General features: G+C 51.6%; 1 protein-coding gene across 5 annotated transcripts in view; it reads right to left on the bottom strand.

Annotated features, from left to right (window-relative positions):
* Positions 1-21,646, bottom strand: part of MVB12B (multivesicular body subunit 12B) — a 162,483-nt gene that overhangs the window by 58,269 nt on the left and 82,568 nt on the right. For all 5 annotated transcript variants that reach the window (XM_076009042.1, XM_020289478.2, XM_020289479.2 and 2 more), the window contains exon 7: positions 11,423-11,517. In XM_076009042.1, coding sequence (XP_075865157.1) covers positions 11,423-11,517 — 95 coding nt within the window. The remainder of the gene's footprint in view (positions 1-11,422; positions 11,518-21,646) is intronic.

The raw sequence follows: 21,646 nt of genomic DNA, 5'->3' as shown, positions 1-21,646 counted from the left end.
CACTGCCCCAGACAGAGGTCTGGAGCAGCAAGGCCAGTGCAGCCCACCTACTGCCAGGGGAGGCTCTTTGAGAAACATGGTGCGTCCCCCGTCCTGGATGGGAAGGGGCCCGAGAGGGGCTGGGAGGGAGGGGCTGTGAACAGTCACACGCGTGGTTCCGCATCCACGGCACTTTCCGTGTCCGGGGCTCGGTTCTAGCCCGCTCACGCCCACTTCACAGGCCAGGAGATGGAGGCACAGGGAGGTTCCGCTCCCTGCCCAAGGCCACTCAACTGTAAGGAAGGAGGCCACGTGCTCCCCTCGTCACCGTTCCCGCCCAGCAGGGCTGATGGGCGCCACACCCCAACCCTGATGCTCGGGGCACCTGGGCACGGCCGTCCGTCGGTGTCAACGGCCTCCCGGGATGAGGTCCCAGAGATGCACCCAGGGCTCGTCTGAGATCCTGAGCAGTGCTGAGACCCGCCACGCCACGCCAGTCCTGGCGTGAGCCCCCCCAGGGGTGTGTGCTGTTTCCGACTTTCGGCCTGACGAGGGCACACACACAGCCTGCACTGAAGCAGCCTCCTCAGCCCTGCCACTTATTAAAGGTGTAACTTTTGGCAAATCACAGTCTCTCAAAACCTCAGTTTTTCCCACCTGTAAAAGGTTTTCTTGGTACGGGTCTGTTGGGATTAAATGACAAACACGTGCAAAGTGCGTATTACATAGTCTCATACGTGGTAGGTACTAGAGAAAGCCTGGGTGTCGTTAAGTAAAATTAATTTAATTAACTCAATCCATTTTAATAAAGCAAAAACAACTTTAGCTCAAGTGTGTTTTGATGAAAGAAGCTGCCTTAAGTTATCATTTTCTCCTCTCAGCTGAGAGTTTACTGTGAGGGAGACAGAGATAGGGAAAGAAACAAAAGGCTCATTTGGTGTGAGGGACCAGCAGGCAGGAGCGCCAGGCTGACCAAGCTCCTTTACTCGCCCCGGAGCGAGCCTCTGACGTGCTAAGAGCAGGCGAAGAGCTGGGCTCAAGAGCGTCTCCTTTGTTTTCAGCGTTTCTCTGCCAATCGTGCTGCCCACCAGGAAGTGAATTACAAGGGGAAATGGGGCATATTTCTGCTGAAAAACTAAAGAAAATAAAGACACTGGGAGAAAGGTGTCAGAGAGTTAGTTTTCCTGTGCTCACATGTTCGGGAACTTCACGGTTAGGACAGTGTTCGGACGGGGCATCTGTGAAGTCCGGGGCAGCAACGGCACGTTTGCCGGCCATGTCTGGGGCATCTCAAGCCGTGAAACGCACCGGTCTCCTCCCTACACACCCCCAGCTTGGCAGTGGGTGCTGCCACCCTGCCTTGGTCCTAGACCACGCCTGGCACACCGGAAACTTCCAGTAAATGCCAGCTGAGCCACCAGGACGTTGAAGTGGCTGACGGCAACTGCCGCCAGGTCCGGGAGGCCCGGCTGCTCTCCGGGAGAACCAGCCCCTGCTCAGCCCTTCTGGCTCCTGCCCCGGTTCCATCCCTTACCCGCTGGCTGCCTCGCCCGCCCGCGGGGTTAAGCAGCGGATGTGGCCTGTTAAGCCAGCGCTGCCTAAGCCCTGCCATGCTTAACCACCAGAGGGAGAATGAAAGCATAGTGGGAAGGTGGCCACCTTTTTTAAGAGCTGAAGTATCTGTCACCTAATAATGTTTTTATTTTTCACGATGACTTAACTGGAAAAAGTCTCAGCTTTTTCCTACCACGGAGCACAGGAAGGCGGCGATGAAAGGCTGGAGCAGAATCAGCCCCGCAGGCGTTTTCCTCCAAACACCAAAGGCACGCTGGACGGCTTTACAGAAGTCTCCGGCTCACTCTGCCAAGCACTTCTCTCCTTCCTGCCCCCAAGCCATCATCCTGTCACCTTCCCTTTCTCGTGGGCTGCTTGCCACAGAAAATAGCCCACTTTAAGTGACGATGCGTGACAGAATGTCTCAGCTTCCAGGGGGTGCCGAGCTGAGCCATGCCAGACAGCCTTTTGTTGCAAGTGTCTCTGGACTGAGAAAGTTTCCCTGAGCACCCAGAGGAGTGGCTGCGTGTGTCTGAACTATCTAAGGAGCACCAGGAAAAGCAGACGAAGACCATGCTTGGCACAGGCCAGTGTGTCTTGAGTGATAACTCTCAACAGAGCTTCGGGATCCTACTCGGATCGCAGCCCTGCAAGGGAGGTGAATATGGAGAGAAGTGACACTCCTGCACTGCTTCCTGGCTTGCAAAATGTTCTTACGTGCCCTGGATCTTGACGACGATCCAGGAAAGGAAGCAGGCAGTTACTGTGTTCTTTTACTGGTATGAATAATTAGCACTAGCCCAAGGTAGTATAATAGTACAGGGCCCTTGCAAGCTCTAGGGGGCGCCATTCACACACATTGTGCAGTGCACAACCTGGGCAACTGTTCACAGTAGTTTTGTGTGATGGACAACATGTGTCAGAGCTAAGATTCTGAACCCATGCTTCCAGCCCCAAATGCCTGGTCACTCACACACTGAACCTTCTTTAACAGGCTTCCTACTGCCTTCGGGAGCACAGGGCCTGGCAGCTCTCAGTATCTGATGAATGAATGGAGGAGTGAATAGTCTTGCTCTTTTCTTTGCCTTTGTTTACATATATCCTTCCTGGTCCAAAAAGGATAGAAGGCAGCCTCTGTCCTCCCTACACAGTCTCTGCCCTCTCAAGGTGCTCACAGGTGAACTTGCTCCAACACAGAGTAGTGAGGAAGAGAGCGTCCCCAGCCAGAAGGGATCAGAGAAGCTTGGTGGAAGCAGCAGTGGGAATCGGCCTTCAGGGATGGGTGAGCAGAGACAGAAGGGAAGGAGGTGCAATCTGAGGAGCGCTGGGAGTGGTGGAGCAAGTACACAGAATGAAACAAAGTCAAGGAGGATGCAGGGGGCTACCCGGGCTGGTGGGACACAGGCGAAGAGAAATGGCAGATGACCTAGGCAGGTGGGGCCAGCTGCCAACAGCCTCAACCCCGGGCAGGTGAGGTCTGAATGGATGGACGCAGGCAGGAGCCGGCTGGGGCGGGGCATGAAGACATGATCCGAGGAGCAAATGGGGGTGCAAGCAGTGCTTCGGAGAGATGAGTCTGCCTCCTGGGCAACTGGACCGAGGCTGGAAAAGCCTGGACAAGGAAGAGAAACCAAGTGGGCCAAGCCCACACAGGAGAGCCAAGAGAGGACCACCCTCCACGCTCGGCTCCAAAGGGCTCGCCGGGGACACGGCCGGGGCCTCGATCTGGAGGCAGACGACGCAGAGCCCAGCGCAGGGTTCTCAGGGCCTCCCTCTCTGTGAGATCCCAGAGGAGGCACTTGCACAGCAGAAAGCCTCCGGGAGGCAAGCGCCCCCCAGGTGCCCTGCGTGTTTGCCTGCGCGCGCTGTTCATTAACTTCCGTGACACAGCCACCGCGGCGGATGTATAAAAGCACATCCAATTAGCCAGGCCTCCATGAATATTTGCACTCTTAAATCTTTTGCATTTCGAAAGGGTTAAAGCTTATTATTAGCATATAATTTACAGTCCTTTCTCCCAGGAAAGGAATAATGCACAGTAAATGCCACATTCATTTTAATAATACATGTTACAGTCTGTGCCCAACATCTGCACAAAGGTAAAGGAGACAGATTTTTTTGACATGTCCCACTCTGCCATCTAAACACAGGCTTTTTGTTTCTTAAGTGACGGAAGGTTTAATCAAGAAAGCAGGCAATTCATCAATCGAAACAAGGCAGCGTGCGTGCGCCTGACAGCACACACATGGTTGTGTACAGAGCAAACCTGGCCACCTGTCAGCCGCACCTTTTACATCAGGATATACAAATACTCCGCGCGATCAATTCCCCACCCGCTCCCATGCATTTCTTCTTTTTCTTGTATTTTTCTTTATGCTTGGTTTTGTTGTCAGCCACGGCGAGAGTAGATGGACAGACAAGGGAGGCAATGGCTGTTACAGGTGATGATAAAAACGTACACGTCTTTAAAATGACTTCTTCTCTTCCTTGATTTGAACATCATTATTATAAACATTTTTTTTTTTCACTTCATTCAGGAATTCTCCCCATCTGCTGTTGTCCGTGGCTGTGCCAAACTGATGTTCCGCTCGCCGATCCCGGCCACCCTCCCACACGCTCACCCACACACCTCGCCCTGGGTGGCCCTGAAAAGACTCAGTGGAGCCTACAGGGAAGCCGCGGTCTGAGATGCGATGCCACCTCGAGCCACAAGAACACGTCCACTAGAGACAAAGGCCGCAGGGACACCTGCCATGCAGAGGCTGGTGACCGTCACTCAGGGGCTTCTTCCGGAGATAGCAGCTGTCCCTTCCCTGGTGCTTACCGGTCACACACTCACTCACCCACGCATGAGCTGACACTCGCCCAGGCGTGCGGGAGGGGGAGAGCCACGGGCACACGCACGGAACACGGAATTCCAAATTCTGCAGCGTGAGACCCTAAACGCTACTCGCAGGCGGCTGTGCTGAGCACACCTTGGCAGAAAAGAGCAGCATCTCCCAAGCACCTTACTGTCTCAGTCTTTTAGACTTTGTTTTCCAACCCTGCAATGCTTCATGATCATTGAAGTACTGAGTTTACTTTCAATTTTCCAGGTGAGATATTTTTTTTCCTAATTGAGAGATAGAAATGATGTAATCACCACAAATGAAAGGGAGATGTGTTTGGAATTGTTTGGTATGCCGCAGAGGAGTTTTTAAAGGATCGCACTGTGAGATAACACATTTTTTTTTTCATCATAAGATGAAGAGCTGGTGGCAGAAATTTTCACCCAATTGGATGAAATATATAAATCATGAATTTCATAATACTGATAATTAAATGTCCATCTTCCAATTTAAATGAGGACTAGATTAAAACTGCATGGAGAAGGCTGATATTCAGAAATCATTAATTATTTTTAATTGCTTCGTGCTTTCCGAGTCCGATGTCAGTTACGAGGCTCAGCCGGGGCTCTGGGTTTCAGGTAAGATCCTCTTCCTCCCTGCGCCAGGGTCGTGAGCCACAATGGGGTGAGACCGGACTCGGAGCTGGCCGCGCTCGCGTCCTCCCTGGTTCCGACATCCTGGAGGGGTGGCCGGCTTTTCTAGGGGAAGAGCCGTGGAGGGCAAGGAGCCGGCTTTCCCAGCAACCCAGAAGGAAACGGAAAAAACAAAAGAGCTGCGTGGCCAGTGCCCAGCAGGCTGCCAGGACAGATGCAGGTTACGGCTTCTGCTCTGGCACACCTGTGTGCCCCTTTCTCTTTCGTTACGGTCGGCCCGACGCTGGTGGTAGATGAAGACGTCAGCAAGGCTCTCGTCCTTGCACTAAGGGGGAAGAGATCCTGGCCCCGCAGCCCAGGCCATCGAGAGGCTTCACAGGGCTTCTGCATCGAGGCTCATCCTGCATTTGTGTGTTGTCTGAGATGTTTTGGTTTTATGACATGCCAGTTTTAATATGTATTTGCTTAATTGTATTATTTGACACTATTATGTCAATTTTTTTTTTTCAAAAGGGAGAAAAATAAGTTTTCTTTGGTGAAAATTTTGCACTTGGAGATATAAATCAGATTACAACGAAAACCACCACCAAAGAATAGCACGGTATGGTCTCCCACGCCTGTGGTCACCCGCCGTAGGACTGACGGGAGCCACTCCGGGGGCAGGAAAGCCGCTGGGCTCCTCCTGGCCGAGCCTCCCTTGCGGGAAGCCTCGGGCACAGGTGTGTGCGTCAGGTCTGGGCAGGAGGTCGGGGAGGAGCTGTCTTTCCTGCCACCCCCAAGTCCCCCAGTTCCCTAAGGTACGTGGTGCCCACTACAAGAACATCCTTACACTCACCTAACTTTCAAACATTTTAGGTTCATTTCAAACACGTGTTAACCAGCCCCTCCCCACCCAGGCCCGGGCACAGGGGCTTTTCTTATCAAACGCGCGGTCACAAACCCTGAGAGGCAGTTGCTCTGCTGCTCACAGCATTTCACAGGGCCCTCCTCTCCCCCCAGGTTATAAATATTTATATTTCTCTCACTCAGGTGCAATGTTGTCTGGGACATTCGCTAGTTTTAATATGCATCTGTAGGATTAATGTTTATATGGGGCATAATGTGGAGAAGCACAGAAGCACAGAAATCAGTCTGTCCGGAACAAAAGCGTGCATGTCGGCAGGTATTTCTCACTCATTCTGCTCGGCTGTCTAAGCGCCACATCCGTGGGCATCGGCGTCAGTCCTTTCTGGGGAGGCAGTCCCCTCGGGGCTCGGCAGGGTGGCTAGGGTCTCCCCAACAACTAGCTTGCTTTTGTTTTATCCTTAAGACTGTCCTCTGACCCAGAACCCAATCCAGAATGCCCTGCTTACAGCTACTCTACTTTTCCGTCCTATCTTTCGTTCGCTCTTCTTTTCTCACTTGTATGTTCATTTTGCTCTATGTATTTTTGGAGCTACCTGAAATTCGTCTGGAATAGATGAAATAGAGATGAATAGATGAAATAGAGATGAATAGATGAAATAGAGATGAGTGAATGGTTAGACATCCAAACATAATTAAAAAAAAAACAACTTCTAAGAAAAAAAGGTAGGGTGCTACCATTTGGGACTAAAAGACTTTCAGGAAAGATAAGATATTCTTAAAAAAGAAAACTAACAGCCACTAAGAGCCCCGATCAGGACACTCAGGGGTAAGGGTCAGGGTGGACCTAGAGAAATCAACATGGCCTCGAAGAGAGCCCGCCAGGGAGGCGGGATCTTAAAGGCGATCACAAGACCGAAGGAACAGGGCTCTGGGGACGGGGCGGGACAGCACCAGGGAACGCCAGGGAAAGCTACAACCAGCACAGCACGAGCCTCTGCTTACCAAAGTAAGAAGAGGTGAAAAGGGTGGTTTTAAAAATTATGTTTAGAGCAAGAAACAGTCAGAATGAGCAGCACCCATGGCTTGGGGCTGACGACACTGGCTGGGTGTTGGCAAACGTTTTCTGTGAAGGGCGGGAGAGTGACATTAAGGGTTTGTGGGCCACACAGTGGTGGCTGCAGACACTCGATGCTGGACTGTAGCGTGAAAGCAGCCACAGACCATTTGCACGGGAACGGGCACGGCTGGGTTCCCGTAAAAATGCATTCACAAACACTGAAATTTGAATTTCATATGATTTTCACAGATCCCTGAATATTATTCTTTTTATTTTATTTTTTTCAACTACTTACGAATATTAAAACTATCCATAGCTTACAGGCCATATAAAAATAGGCCGTGGGTGGGATTTGGCTGCAGGTCACCGTTTGCCTACCCTAACACAGGCGGATAGCGGAATGGACCAAACCAGGTGACCATCGTTGCATTCCCATGTCCTTCTTTAAAGAAGACCAGCTTCAAACCATAAAGAGCAGAATAACGTGGTGCTGGGGCGTCCGAAGAGCCAGGAAGCTGAGGATGTAGCTCGGGCAGCCAGCTGCTTTCCGACGGGTCCAGGTCTGTAGGGCCGGGGACGTGAAGGTGATATCGAAACTACAGACTCTGATCTCTGAGCAACGTGCGTGAACAGACGGTTTCAGGGGACTAGATAATGGGGAGAAAGTCATCTTCTCAAAAAGGGACTATAAGGAAAGTATTGATCTGAGGCCTGGAAGTAATTTCCAGTAAATGTCGAGCACATTATGGGTGGGGTGGCTCTGAGCACTGCAGTCCAGCAGGGCCTCCGAGAGCACGCCACGTTCACATCGGGTTTTCTACGTGTTTTCTTCTCGTCACAAAAGCAACACATGCTATTATGGAAAGGCGAGGGATTGCAAAGAAGTCAAAAGAAGAAAAGACAAGGAAAGTCTGGGGAAAACCACCATAAATTCCTTGGCGTGGACCTTTCCAGACCTTTAGATGGATTTTTTTTTTTTTTTTTGAGACAGAGTCTCACTTTGTTGCCCAGGCTAGAGTGAGTGCCGTGGCGTCAGCCTAGCTCACAGCAACCTCAAACTCCTGGGCTCGAGCAATCCTGCTGCCTCAGCCTCCCGAGTAGCTGGGACTACAGGCATGCGCCACCATGCCCGGCTAATTTTTTTTTTTTACATATATATCAGTTGGCCAATTAATTTCTTTCTATTTATAGTAGAGACGGGGTCTCGCTCTTGCTCAGGCTGGTTTTGAACTCCTGACCTTGAGCAATCCGCCCGCCTCGGCCTCCCAGAGAGCTAGGATTACAGGCGTGAGCCACCGCGCCCGGCCTAGATGGATTTTTTAAAAATAAGATCACACTGCACATTCTGGTTTGTCACCTGTTTATTTCCCACTTCACAATATTCATGTACATCTTTTACACCTTTTTATTTAAATCATCATTTCCTGAATGGCCCTTGTATGGAGGTTTTGTAATTTAAGCATTCGCCTTTGTTTGGGGCATTTGAGACACAGTCATCTGCCACCTGTTTTGGAGCATTATTTTTAAAAAGCAGCAGTGCTCATCCTTGTGGGCAAATCTTTTTGCACATCTGTATTTCCTAGCAGAAATTCCAAGGAGAAAAAGTGAGAGGATCAAAAGGTTGGCTTCGTGGCCACTTTGATTAGGGTGCATGGTGGCAGAGTGAGACACACCCGTGTCTCAGTATTTTAGCGCTGGCGGTAAAAGTTCCCCGCCCCACTTCTGTGGGCAGGAGAGAAATACGGACTGGACCGTGCAGAACAGCTGGCGGATTCTGGCCGGCAGAATGCACAGTACATCCGCTTGCTAGGTGGAAGAGAAAGTGCAGGAAGGCAGAGCCCAGCTTAATGAGGGAGGATCCACAGACGTGCAATGGGCTGGTTGGGAGGCGATGGCCCCAGACACTGGCGGTGGTCAAGGGGCCAGTCGGGATGACCCCTACCCCAGGAGTCTTAGAGGGTATCCCTGTGCGAGGCAGGTGCAGGCCCAATGCTCGCCTTCCCCTCTTCCACCCTTCCATAGACACTGCATGAGCACCTGTGTGCTGGGGACAGAGCTACATGTCGTCTCCACTGGCGTCCCCAGCAACTCTGAGCAGTGTCTTTCTCTGCAGGTGTGTGTGTGTGTGTGGGGGGGTGTCTTAGCAAAAGGGACAGGAATAGGGATAGATTAACAGGTATGCCACTGAGAAAACATTAAAAGTAAAATATACCTTAACAACCATCCATACACGTTAAATGCAAGCTTTTCCCCCAAATTTCTAATTACAGTTTTGAAATCTACTTATCTTACGAAGGGACCGAACACTAAGGGGGCAGTAATCAAACGTCTTTGGGGCTGACACAGAGCATCCCGGGAATTTGCACCAAGGGCTTAGCTCCCGAAGTATGCAGTGGACACACGCCAGAGCCGGTTTGGAAGCAGAACAGTTTGAGGATTCGTTTCATTATCAGCAGAACCCCAGCTATCAGGGCATCGGTCCCGGGCAAGGGCCAGGGCCTGGGGCACACTTTGCCTTAACTGGCTTTGGAATAAACCACTGGAAACCCTAACTTTGAAATACCAAACTGAGATGAGCCGCTCGGTGCCAAATACTGTTCGTGTGGGGATGGGGGGTGGTCTCTCTCCCTCCCAGTCAGAACGACTCGCAGGCAGGCTGCCAGTGGGCGGGCGGGCTTCCAGCTGGGCCAGCGCTGCCCAGTGCTGAGCTTGCAGGCCTCACGGAGCCAGCGGGCCCTGCGGGGCGTTCCTGGCAGCGCTGCAGCAAGGCCGTCCTGGACCCTGGCAGAACAATTTGGTGCCTGCAGCCGCCGAGGAGGCCCGAGCCGCCTGCTGCAGCCTCAACTACCTCTGTTTGGAAGATAAAATCCAATTGACTGCCACTTACATAAATGTAACAGGAAGTTTCTGAACGGCTTCCCCTGTGTCTTGAGGCTGTTACCTTGGTACTGCTAAACTAACAGCTGAAATGAACCCAGACAACACCTCATCAAAGCTGCGGGGCGAGGAAGCAGCCGTCCAGAGGCAGACGGCAAAGCTCCTGCCAAACCAGAGGAGATTTCGCTCTGTGGGCTCTTTTCTGCAGAAACGCCAACAGCTGGGAAAGCCATCGGAGAACACAGGTAAGGTGGGTGTAGCCCAACACTGTGGCTGGAAAAAGATTTGCAAGCTGCGGAAAAACAGTCATCTGTTTTGATGGCGCCCTCCTCGTGCGCACTCTGAACGGGGCGCTCTGCTGGATTTCGCGGGCCTGTTTTGCACCACGGTGCCTCTAAGCATCTGGGGAAATATTCAGCTTTCCTACAAAATAGGTCATCTTTGCACACTTGTTATGCTCCTTGTCTGCTCTGCTGAAATAGCCACGGCACAAAAGAAATCCTCCCCGGAGATGCTTTCCTTAGACAAACATGTTCCCTCTCCCCTCTGGGAGCCTGGTTCCTGGAGTGGAGCCAGGGACGGGGGCTTAAGAACATCCCCGTTTCTCCCCTTCCCAGGAGGGTGTTGCCCGGAAATGGAATGCCGGGCTTTGCTTACCCTTCCAAGCCTATTAGGGAGTGATCGTAACGAGAAAAACGAATACTGACAAGAATTATGCCATTGTTCTATTTCATCTATTTAGTAACCTGCAGTTGCAATTTTTAGAGAAAAAAAAAAAAAAGATTACCTTTTAAATAACTGATTCATTATGGTACATGAATGAATGCCATGTTCCTGTGTTCAAAACGCCACTCACCATTAACGGTGCGCGCTGGTAAGTGGCCCCGATTTGCCACTTCCCCCTCGCACACGGACACCCCGACTGGCGACTGGCGGGCGGCACAATCGGAGGCGCGTCTGTGGGTCTCCCCGGCTCTTAGCAAGCCGCCTGCACGGCCGAGCACCTAATGAATCTCCGCTCTGTAACACAGCTCTTAAGGCCCCTCCCGGGTGAGGGTGAAAAGGAAAGCCAGCGCTGACGACGTTCCCGCAGGGCTAACACTGCCATTGAGGGCTGAGTCGGAAACCGCAGACTCACACCGCGGAGGTGTGAGGGGCGGCCGCAGTGCACCCTCTGGCCACAGACCTGGCCGTGAGGGACGAGAGGTGAGGACAGACCTGGAATCCAGAGGGCGAGCCGGCCGGGCTCAGCTCGGCGCTGCTCCGAGCCCCCGTGGGAAACCTGCCCGGGGTCCGGCAGGTGAACAGTGTGTTGAGTATTCTCTGGAAACCTCCCTTGGAGCTTGTGAAATCCACACCTTGTTTTTCATCATTAGTTTCAGAACATGTTGAGTATCTGGCCCTTCTCTAAGTGCCGTGGCGACACAAAGGCAAGGGAAGGCCCGGTCCCTGCTGGGGACAGGCCCCTTGCAGGGAAAAAGAGAGAAAGAGAGAGAGAGAGAGAGAGAGAGAGAGAGAGAGAAAGAGGCGAGATGGACAGGTCCTGTTAGGAGACGCGGATCGTGAGGAAGGAGGGGGCACCGGGACGCAGACTCGGCGGCCAGCCCGTGGTGCGGGGGCCCACGTACCTGATATGGCATACAAATTGGAGTGCTGGTACTCGTAGTCCGTCCGGGTGCTGTTCCTGCCTCGGAAGGTGGCGGGGAGCGTTAGAGAGATGTGCCTGGGAAGCAGACGAGGACAGAAGGGAGGTTATAAGGAGCATTCGTTCCCCAAGACTCAGAAAGCACCTGACGCCACCAACAGCTGAAACCCACGCGGAGCAGCACAGTGCATGCTCCTGGCAGCGCCCCGCCCCCTCCCCAAACAGGACTGCTCCTGCCCAGGAGCTCGGAAGCTTCCAGACAACAGCAGACGCCTTTTCTCCACACTGAAAGCGCATTTAAGCCGAAGGAAGGGTTTCCCAAGCCTTACGGCTTGTCCAGGGGGCTCCACGGAGGTGGGCATTTTGATCCAGATCTCTGTTCACGGGGCCAAACACACCAAAGAGTCGGTAAGACCTAGGCTCTGAACGCCGGCCTTGGCTTGTTCCATTATCCAGCCGATGGCTCCCACACCAGCCCTGCAGGGCAGCCGAGGGCCACAGCTCACAACACACCTTGCAAATGAAAGGCGTTGGAAATCAGGATGGCACATCGTTCTGAACTGCTGTGTCTGCGTGTTCCCCCCCAGGCAGAGCGCACAGTAGGTGCTCAAGGAAGCACCTTCCAGACAGACCCCATGCTAGCCTTTATGGCTCAGGTGTTTGTCATTAAAGCTCACAAAGAACATACGGTGTAAGTATGTATGTATGTAGTCAAAAGTAAATAATCCATTTTGCATGGTCATTAGCTGCTTTTAGCGAATGCTGAAAAGAAAGATTAAAATAATAGGAAAAATATTTAAAACCCAACAAGTCTGGGGGAAAAAACAACAAAAAAAATCTCCTGGAGGGATGACTTGGCGTTGGTTTGAAATCGCTCAGCAGCCTACGCTTTGGCCACACTTTGTCATTTCCAAAAGGGGAGAGTCGGGTGGAGGGAGCACTTATACGGAACGAAAGCTGTCAATTACACGGTGCCTTTTCCCACCGCACACGCATGACCTTCTAGAATGACTGTCGTACATAAAGACCCCTGAGAGGAAAGGCTCTCCAGGTAGCGGCTGTTCCCACAGTGCCAGGACTGAGCCGCAACCAGCAGGAGCCTCTCGGGGACAGGGTGAGGGCAGGGCTGTGACGGTATTTGGTTTGCTGGCCGCGGCGCAAGCATTCGTGGTGGACATCTGTGCCACGGGCCAGCCAGGCGGAACCAAGCAGTGGGGCTCTGCTGAGCAGCAGCAACTGGGTGCTCAGGGCTGTGGGGGGCCCAGCAAACACGGGCACAGGGAGAGCAGGTCCCCTGGGCGCCCCGGTGTGTGTGCAGGGAATCCGCAGTCTGCTGCTGCTCACTGAAGGTGCAGAGCGGAGCTCCCCAAGGAGCACTAAGGCTGCAGGGGATAAAGGTGTGGGGACAAGTCACCAAGCAACGTGATGTGTGCTCAGAGAAAAAGAAAGACTGGGTGTTGGTGAGCATGACAGGAAGGAACAGTATGCCTTGTTAAAGGGGACAGGGCTTTGTGACCCCTCAGGGTGCTACAGAAGTGAGAGGCACCTGCCAGGTAGTCAGGGAGAGCCCACCCTTCAGCGTAGGGCTAGTGTACACCTTGGAAGCGAAGCTAGAAAGGTAGGGCATGGCCAGGACACCAAATGCCACATCGAGAGGTCTGGGTTCAACCCCCGATAGAGGTTCCCCAACTCTGTCCCACCTGTCCTGGCATCGGTGACGGCATTAGAGTCACCTGGGAACCTGCCAACAACACAGGCTCACAGGCCTGGCCCCGGGGAGTCCGGTCCAGTGGTCCTGGCAGGGAGCAGCCCAAAGATCTACTTCGAACGAGCTGCAGCGGTGGGTCTGAAGACCGGCCGTGGCCGGGAGCCCTGCGCGGGCGAGCACAGCTGCAGGGGGGTTTCCAGCAGTTGATCAATGCCTCCGACCACAGCCCTCAGTCAGCGAAGCTGAGCAAACAGAAGAGTGAATTACTGACCGTGGTTGTGGTTGAGCGGAACTAAAATGATGACAGGTGACCCTGCTGAGAGTGTCACCAGGTGCCAGGCCCGGGGACGCAGATGTCACACATTCCCCTATGGCTCCTGACCATGTCCCTAAAGGTACGGGGCCGGCTAGAGGACGTGTGGGGCCCAGCGCACCGTGAAGACACAGGGCGTGTGACGGTGAGGACTCACAGGCACAGAGCTGGCCGGGGCAGGCACCGCCACTGCCCTCTGCCAGGGAGGGACTCTCCAGCAGCTGAAGGCTTCGCAGCTGCCAGACTCGAAGATTTCTAAGCCTCAAAGGTCCTAAAAAGCGACTCCCAACCTAACTGAGGACACAAAGTGATCTGTGCTGCCCGAGGCATTCGGCGGGGCTCATAGAGGAGGGGGCATCAGCAGGACTTTAGGGACAGGTGGACCTGGATGATGGCAGCGGCCAGCCAGGAGCCAGAGGAGAAAACAGGGCAAGCCCCGCCACTGGGTGGGCAAACATGCATCCACACAGATCTGCGGGGCACTTAGCGGGGGCAGGACAGGCAGGGGGACACAAAAATGTCCACAAAGTTACCTGAACACTTGCTTTCAAGTGTGAGCACTTCCTGCAGAAAGCAGGAAGACTTAAGTGCTATGAAGGGCGGAGCAAGAGCGGGCTCCCTGGAAGTGACATTGAAGCGGGAAACTGAGGACGGGTGGGAGTCAGAGGGAGACGGCAGAGCAGCAGGGGGTGCGCTCTGCAGAGAGTCTGGCCAGCAGGGAAGACCCAGGAGGAGGCCGTGGTGGCCAGACCTAGAAAGCCAGAAGAGCGTGGGGGCCAGCCGAGAGGGCTGTGGGGGCCACGCCGCCTGGGGCCCGGCACGGGTTCGGACTTCATCCTGAAGGATTCTAGGCAGAGATGTGCCAAGATCCAATTTACCATTTCCAAACTGAGAGGCCACTGTGGGAAGGAATGGTGGCAGCAAATGATGATGGAGATGATCATGACACTGCAATTATTTACCACCTACTGTGTGCAGATCCTTAATTCCTCCCCAAATGACCTGCTGCAGACCCTCTAAATGGACACTGTTGGGGAAATTCAGGACTTAAAAAAGAAGTGCGTGAGCAACAGAGAAAGCAAAGTGCCCACCTCTTGAGCTGCCCCGTCCAACTTCCCAGTCCAGACCTTCTGGCTTCTATGGGGCACGGGGTTTGCCTGGCTCTGCGCAGCCCCTGCCCCCAGCCTCGTGCTTTCCCCTCCTCAGATGGTTCTTTCTGGCCCCTCCTCCTCCTCCAACCTTTTCAAGGTTGCCATTTGCGGGGTCCTGGGTCAGCTCTCTTCTCACCCCACACGCTGTCTCTGGGCAGCCTGGTCCCCCCCACACCCCTGGTTTCAGCCACCCTGACACCCCAGCCCCCTCTCCAGAACCTGCCTCTCATCACTGCTCACTTCTCCCTCCCCCAGGAAGAGCGAAAGTCTCACCAATCCCTGAATAGGCCTTGTTTTCCCATGCCTCAGCCTGACTCTATCCACGCTGCTCCCTCTTCCGAGAATCTCCATTCTTCCTTACCTAGTCTCCGAACTCCTATTCATCCTCTAAGATCCCACTCAATTATACCCTCTTAGGTGAAATCTTTCCTGGGCTTGTGCCGGGCTGGACCGGGTGCCCGTGTGTCCGCTCTCACTCTATTCCAGTTACCACAATGTGTTTTAATCATCTGATATAAACCTGTCCCTCTGATTTGACTGTGACCTCCTCATTTTCTAGGACAATTTCTGCCATAGAGTAGACAATTACTGAATATTCGTTGACCAAATCAAGTGTTGAACTTAAGTCCACTAAAACCCCTGGGTCTCTTTTTGACATGAGCTGCTGTTAGCCTGTTATTTCGTCTGTGCATTTTCTCAATTAGCCTCGAGGGGTCCCTGTGTCAGACCACGTGGCCCACTTCTCTCCACCACGGAGGAAGACAGGTGTGTTGTAAGAAGAAATTGGTGGCAGCCACAACCAGGAATTTACAAAGGGGGGGGGGTGGGGGAGAAAGTTTCTGTTCACATCTAACAGACAACGTGTGGCTGATGCAATAAATGTGAAATTAAAAGAAAATTCAAGTCACAGGCTGCCTGTACTTTTGAGAGTGGCTGCTCGATAGGAATCTGTTGAACTGAAACCCGGCTACCAAACCCTCCAGCTGCAGTAGCTGCCACGAGACGAATTCCAAGGGCGGGTAGGGGGTAAGGCCTCCTGGCCAGAGCAAGCCTCTTTGGTGCCGCTGTTCCCGGACAGGGGGAGCAGGGGATGTGGGAGCAGGAGACAGAAAGGCACAGCAAGGCCGCCCACTAATGAGAATGAACAGTTTGGGCCGAGGGGACAGATCACCTGTGGTTAAACAGGACAAGGAAGTCACCTGCTGAAGGAGAAGTGGCCCAGGGGTGCTCGGCGTCAGATTAGCCTGACAGTGGCGGCCACGGAGGAAGGCGCTGCAGTCAGCTGGTCGCAGGGCAAGATGAGCTGCTCGCTCCCCAGCGCTAGGTGGGCACCCGCCGCCAGGCCCTGGGCTGGGCTCCCCCACAGACATCACCTGGCCTGCTCCCCTCGGCAAGCTTTAGACAGGGATAATCGATCTCGTTTGACAGAGCAGGAAACTGAGGCCCCGACAGGCAAAGCTGATGGGGGCGGGGGAGCTGGGAATTAACGGGGAGGTTAGTGCGCGTGTCCTCCGGGCGTGGTTACTGCTATTTTAAAGGTGCTCCGATGTGTCATCTTGACTGCCGGGCGTGGAGAGTGAGATTACTCAGTCAGGTGCCAGGGACTCGACATCTCTGCCACTTAGAGCTCGCTGACCCCAACAGGTTAGGGCACAATATACAGAGCTGGGTGACCAGGGGCCCGACCTCGCACGCAGGGAGGCAGTAGCAGTGGTGGTTAAGAGCAGTGCCCCTGAGGCCGCTGATGTAGGTTCAAATCCCGGTGCCAGCACCAGGGAGCTGGGTGGCCTTCCGCAGGGGTGTTGCCTTGTGGCCAGGGGTGCTCCCACTCATATCGCCAACCTCAGCAGCGGCTCTTGTCCTTCTAGCCCCTTGCTCTTGTTCCTGCCGCAGGGCCTTTGCACTTGCTGTTCCTGCTGCCTGAAACACTCGTCTCCCAGGTCCCCAGTCAGGCTGCCCCTCAGAGATGCCGGCCCTGACCACCCTTCCAAGGAGGTGCCCCAACTCCGGCAACCATCCCTGCTGCAGAGCCCTCCCCACTCTTCTGGACTTTCTGGTTGTTCTCCTGGTACCAGAACACGTTCTCCACGACACTTTCTCCTCCCACCACATCCCAGTGCCAAGAACGATGCCTGACACACAGGGGGCACTTAAAAAATATTAGGGGGACCCCTCTAAGATTACCTAATACTGCTGAATGAATGAATCTGATTCTGATTCGTAATTAGCGATAATTTTGGGAAAGCTTCCAAGAAGGCTTCCCACTTGTCTCCTTCTCATCCCCAGGACTGGGATGGTTAATGGTTTGGAAAATGCAACTCTTTCTGATTCATGATATTTTTATATAAACAGTAAATACATTTATCATGGCATTGCTTATAAAGCCCCACACTGGAATCAAATTAAATATCAAACAATAGGGAATGGTTAAAAAGTTATGGTGCCACCGCTTAATGAACTATTTTGCAGTTTTAAGATGTTTTAGACGACTATTTAACGACCTGAGCCCATGCCCGTGACCACAGTGTCCGGTGAGGAAAGGAAAGAGAAAATCCTGACTTTTACACTTGGAATTGTGACCAGTTAGCCCGACACGCTTTGGCTTCCTTCCCGTAACTGAACTAATGAGGTTAAAGGAACGCCCCAGCCATGACACTATTCCCGGAGGAGGAAAGAAAGAAGGAACTAGGAGCTTCTCTAGACCGTGGGCACCGGACGCTCGGCTCTTCTGCGGCATCCAAGCCGGGAAGTCCTGAGAACGAGCAGGTTCTCGACAGTGTCAAACAAAACTGGGAAGTCCAAGAAAACATGGTCTCGAGTGCCCATGGACGGCAGTTTCCGTGGAGTCATTTCAGCAGGTCCCAGAGCCGAACCTTCCGTGGGCAGATGGGTGTGTTTGGATTTCAGGCGTTCATAAAGACCCAGAAACCACCTCTACTGCCTTCTGGTACCATCCCCAGTAGGTCTCGGGCCACCGGGGCAGGGGACTGACCAACAGAGGCCAACGATTTCTGCCACTTGACTGAAACGACCGATTATTCCAAAATCGGTTTGGTCACTGGAGAACCGTAACTAGAACAGCCCCTAAATCCTCTGGGAGCGTCCCCAAGCTGTCCTCTCTGTCCCCATGCCCACAGAGCTGCCCGGAGGAGACGGGGCACACCCTGACGAGCTGGGACACACCTTGGGTTCTGGTGGCGACCCCGACTCCCCGAGGGAGGGACTGGCTGTTCTGTAACAAACAGTCCAGCTCAACAGCACGCAGAGGGGAATTCCATTCCCCCCAAGTCAGCCTCAGACACCTTATTCAATTAACATGGCCACTAGGCTGCAGACGGCTCCGAATAAAAAGCCCTTCAGTTATAGAATACATTTTATTATGTGACAATAGTTGCCAGCACAATTTATTTCCTTTGATGGGATTCTGCTTTTTCCTTGTTAATTTAAATCTGTATTTTCTAGTGCTGATTCCAGGTCTGTGTGAATTTTTAAAATGTTCCCATTAATCTTGCAGACCCAGTGGCCACATATAATGAAGACGGCTCTGTCCAGGCAGCAGCAGTGTCTGCTGCCCTCCCAAACTGTCAAAGGGCAGCATCGAGGGACCCATGGCTAATATTGCAAAGGCAGACTCAGAGACAGATGTCTGTCTGTCTGTCTGTCTCTCTCTCTCTCTCTCTCTCACACACACACACACACACACACACACACACACACACACACAGGCACACACTCTTAAACCAAAACAAACTCCGTGGCAAGAACTCAAAACTCCCATTCTATTTTTCTGGAGCTAAAAATTATATTTAAGCTACCTTCTGGGCTAGCAGTTTTCCATGGGTGCTCCAGGGACCTCTGGGAGTTCCCAAGGCTTTCAGGAAATCCACAAGGTCACAACTATGTTCATAACAATAATAATGAGACACCAGTTGCCTTTTTCTTAAATAGGACACAAAAAAGCACAAACTATACAAGGAAAAAAAAATCAATATATTAGACTTCATCAAAATTTCAAAAACTCTTGCTCTTCAAAAGATGCCGTTACAAAAAGGAAAAGGAAAGCCACAGACCTGGAGAAAATATTTATAAAACATACACCAAAATTATATGTAAGATATATACAGAACTTTTATAATAGAGGACAACCTAATTTTAAAATGACCACAAAATATGAACAGATACTTTAATAAAGCAAATCCAAATGGTAAATCAGGACATAAAAAGATGTTCAATCTCATTAGTCATTAGGGAGATGCAAATTAACACCACAATGAGATACTACTACACATCTTTCAGAACAGCAAGCATGAAACAGACTGACAACATCAATCGGGGCAAAGATACGGAGCAACTGGAACTCTCATGCATGTTGGTGGGAAGACAAGATGGTGTCACCACTTTAGAAAACAGCATGCAGTTTTTTTTAAAAAAGTTAAACACACCCTATCATACAATCCAGCCATTACACTTACAGATTTGTACCCAAGAGAAGTGAAAGCATATGTCTACACAGAGATTTGTACACAAAGTACTCAGCAGCTTCATTTGTAATAGTCAAAAACTAAGAACAAGCCAGATGTCCAATAACAGGCGATCAGATAAACAGATTTTGGTGAATCACACAATGGATATTATTCAACAATAAAAAAGGAACACCCTATTGATACATGCAAGACAGGTAAATCTCAGCGTGATATTGAGCTAAACAAGCAAGGTGGAAAAGAGCACCTGTGGTGTGATTCCACTGATAGAAAATTCCAGAAATGCAAATGAATCTACCAAGATAGAAAGCAGATCAGTGGTTGCTGAGGAGGGGGGTATACTACAAAGAAGCACAAAGGAACTTCTGGGGCGGGGTGCAGATTCATGATCTTTGATTTTGGCAATGGTTTTTCAGGTGTATGCAACGCATCAAAGTGTATCATTTACACATATGCAGTTTATCAGGTATCAATTATACTTCAGTAAATCTGATTTTTAATAAAGGGCCTAACAATAGAAGCCAATGGAGTTCACAGTATCCCAGGAAAAGGCAGTGAAAAGAGGTCCTCGGCTGGATAAATCCTGGCAGATACCGGCAGTGACTGCAGACGACCTCTGTCACACTAAACGCCAGGAGGCAATGCAGCCACGGAGTTTTGAAGGTGAAAAGACTTGTGATTCAGAAATATTTCACTCCTTCAAGTTGTCTTTTATGTGTGAAGACGACAACACAGGGTCACTCATGTCCCTTTCTCTAGAAGAAATACATTAAGACATGCTCCAGATGATTCAAAATGAAGACTTCAGAATGGGGAGTTATTAATAAATGGGGGCTAAGGACCAGCATTTCTTCATCTCTTTTAGAAATGTGAGGAAATAACCTGCAATGTGGGATATGACTTACTTAACAAGATTAAAAACAGTCACACCAGTTGCCGTGTTCACAGGGCCTACCCCTATGCCACGCCATGTCTCAGAGGGGGGCCACAGCCGGCCAGCTGGGCACAGCCTGGCTCTGCACGCAAGAGTTTGCAGGAGCTTGGATTTGAACGCTGATCATTTGAACGCAAATTACAAAATTCACTCTAATTATCACGCTCAAACCCCAGAAATAACATTATAAAACATCTGATCCGGAATATTATGCAGACATAAATGATGTTTACAGGTTTGGGGGGAAGGAGTGGAGTGAAGAACTTGGGGTGCGGAACCATGTACAGAGTGCGAATCTCAGCCGTGGGAAGAGAAGACAGGAACCAGGTCCTGGGGCAGTGTTTGTAACAGCAGCGACCTGGGAACAGCCTTAATGACCAGCAAAAAGAGGAGCCTGATAAACTGCGGAATGTTCGCATAATCCTAAACTAGGACAGAACAAGCAGCAGGAATGAGCCAGACATTCTTCTATCAACATGGCTAAATCTCAGAGACACGACTACTAGGTAAAACAAAACAAAACCCCAAAACCAACCAAGCAAAAAAAGAAAAAGTCATAGATTGATGCATTATAAACAGACCCACAAAACAATCTATTGCTGTGGGGACACATAAAAAGGTATGCCACGGTGCACGAAAGGGCCGGAAGGATGGACCGACTCGCAGAGGCGAGGCCCCGGGCTGACACACACGGTGTTGACAACACAAGCCTCCAAGGTGACTGTGGGTTTTTTCCTCTACTTTTTCATATATTTTAAAATGTTACGTTTCTTCAATGAGAAAAAAAAAATAAAAAGATGGCAAAAGTAGGAGCAGCCCTCTCAAAGTTGCTGGGAGGGTTAGAAGACACGTGCACACGGAAGTGCCAGCACAGTGCTTGGAGCGAGAGGGTGCCTTGTTTCCTACGTAGCGTATCTGCTGCAGGTCGAGGACCCGCGGTGATGTGCGAGGGAAAGAACTGCACTGGGGTGTGGGGTGGCAGAAGGAATACGCCAAGGCAACAACAATGGAGTTAAGGGGTAAGGGGGCGGGGGAGAACACTGCGAATGGCTAAATAAAATTCCATTTTATTCCTGCAAAACACCACTGGGAAGAAGTCATCTGTGACACACAGCTTCTGTGCCAGGTGTAAGGACGTGCTTAATGAATGCCATTTAATGAAGAAAAAGGCTCTTATAAAACACCTGGCACAAGCAGGGTGAGGGAGTCACAGGGAAGGGGACCTCTGCTGCACCTGCTGGCATTTTAATAAGCACCTTCTAGGGCACCCGCTCTCCAAGGCTGGTCAACGGTGTCAGGAGGAGGTCCCTGACCACTGCCCACGCTCGCTGACAGTTTGGGGAACCTTATTTCTTAAAGACCATATGCTCAGGTATTGGATTGCCCTGGAAGGTAATTAAAATAAATCATCTTCAGCTGCAGAGGCCTGACTAGCACTCGCGTCCCACCCCCCCCCCACGACTTCACAGCCAGGACTCCTGCTCCAGTCCCCTGCGCTTCCCGGCTGCGGCTCTGAGTTACGAGCAAGATCTGTGAAGACCCAGAGAGGCGAGAAGATATTGTAATTCTTTCTTGTAACTTGGTTCCACTAAAACCAAAAGTCAGTTATTTTAATGACTC

This window comes from Microcebus murinus, chromosome 12 (assembly GCF_040939455.1).
Source record: "Microcebus murinus isolate Inina chromosome 12, M.murinus_Inina_mat1.0, whole genome shotgun sequence".
Classification (NCBI taxonomy): Eukaryota; Metazoa; Chordata; class Mammalia; order Primates; family Cheirogaleidae; genus Microcebus; species Microcebus murinus.
This window is presented reverse-complemented; position numbering and strand designations above follow the sequence as displayed.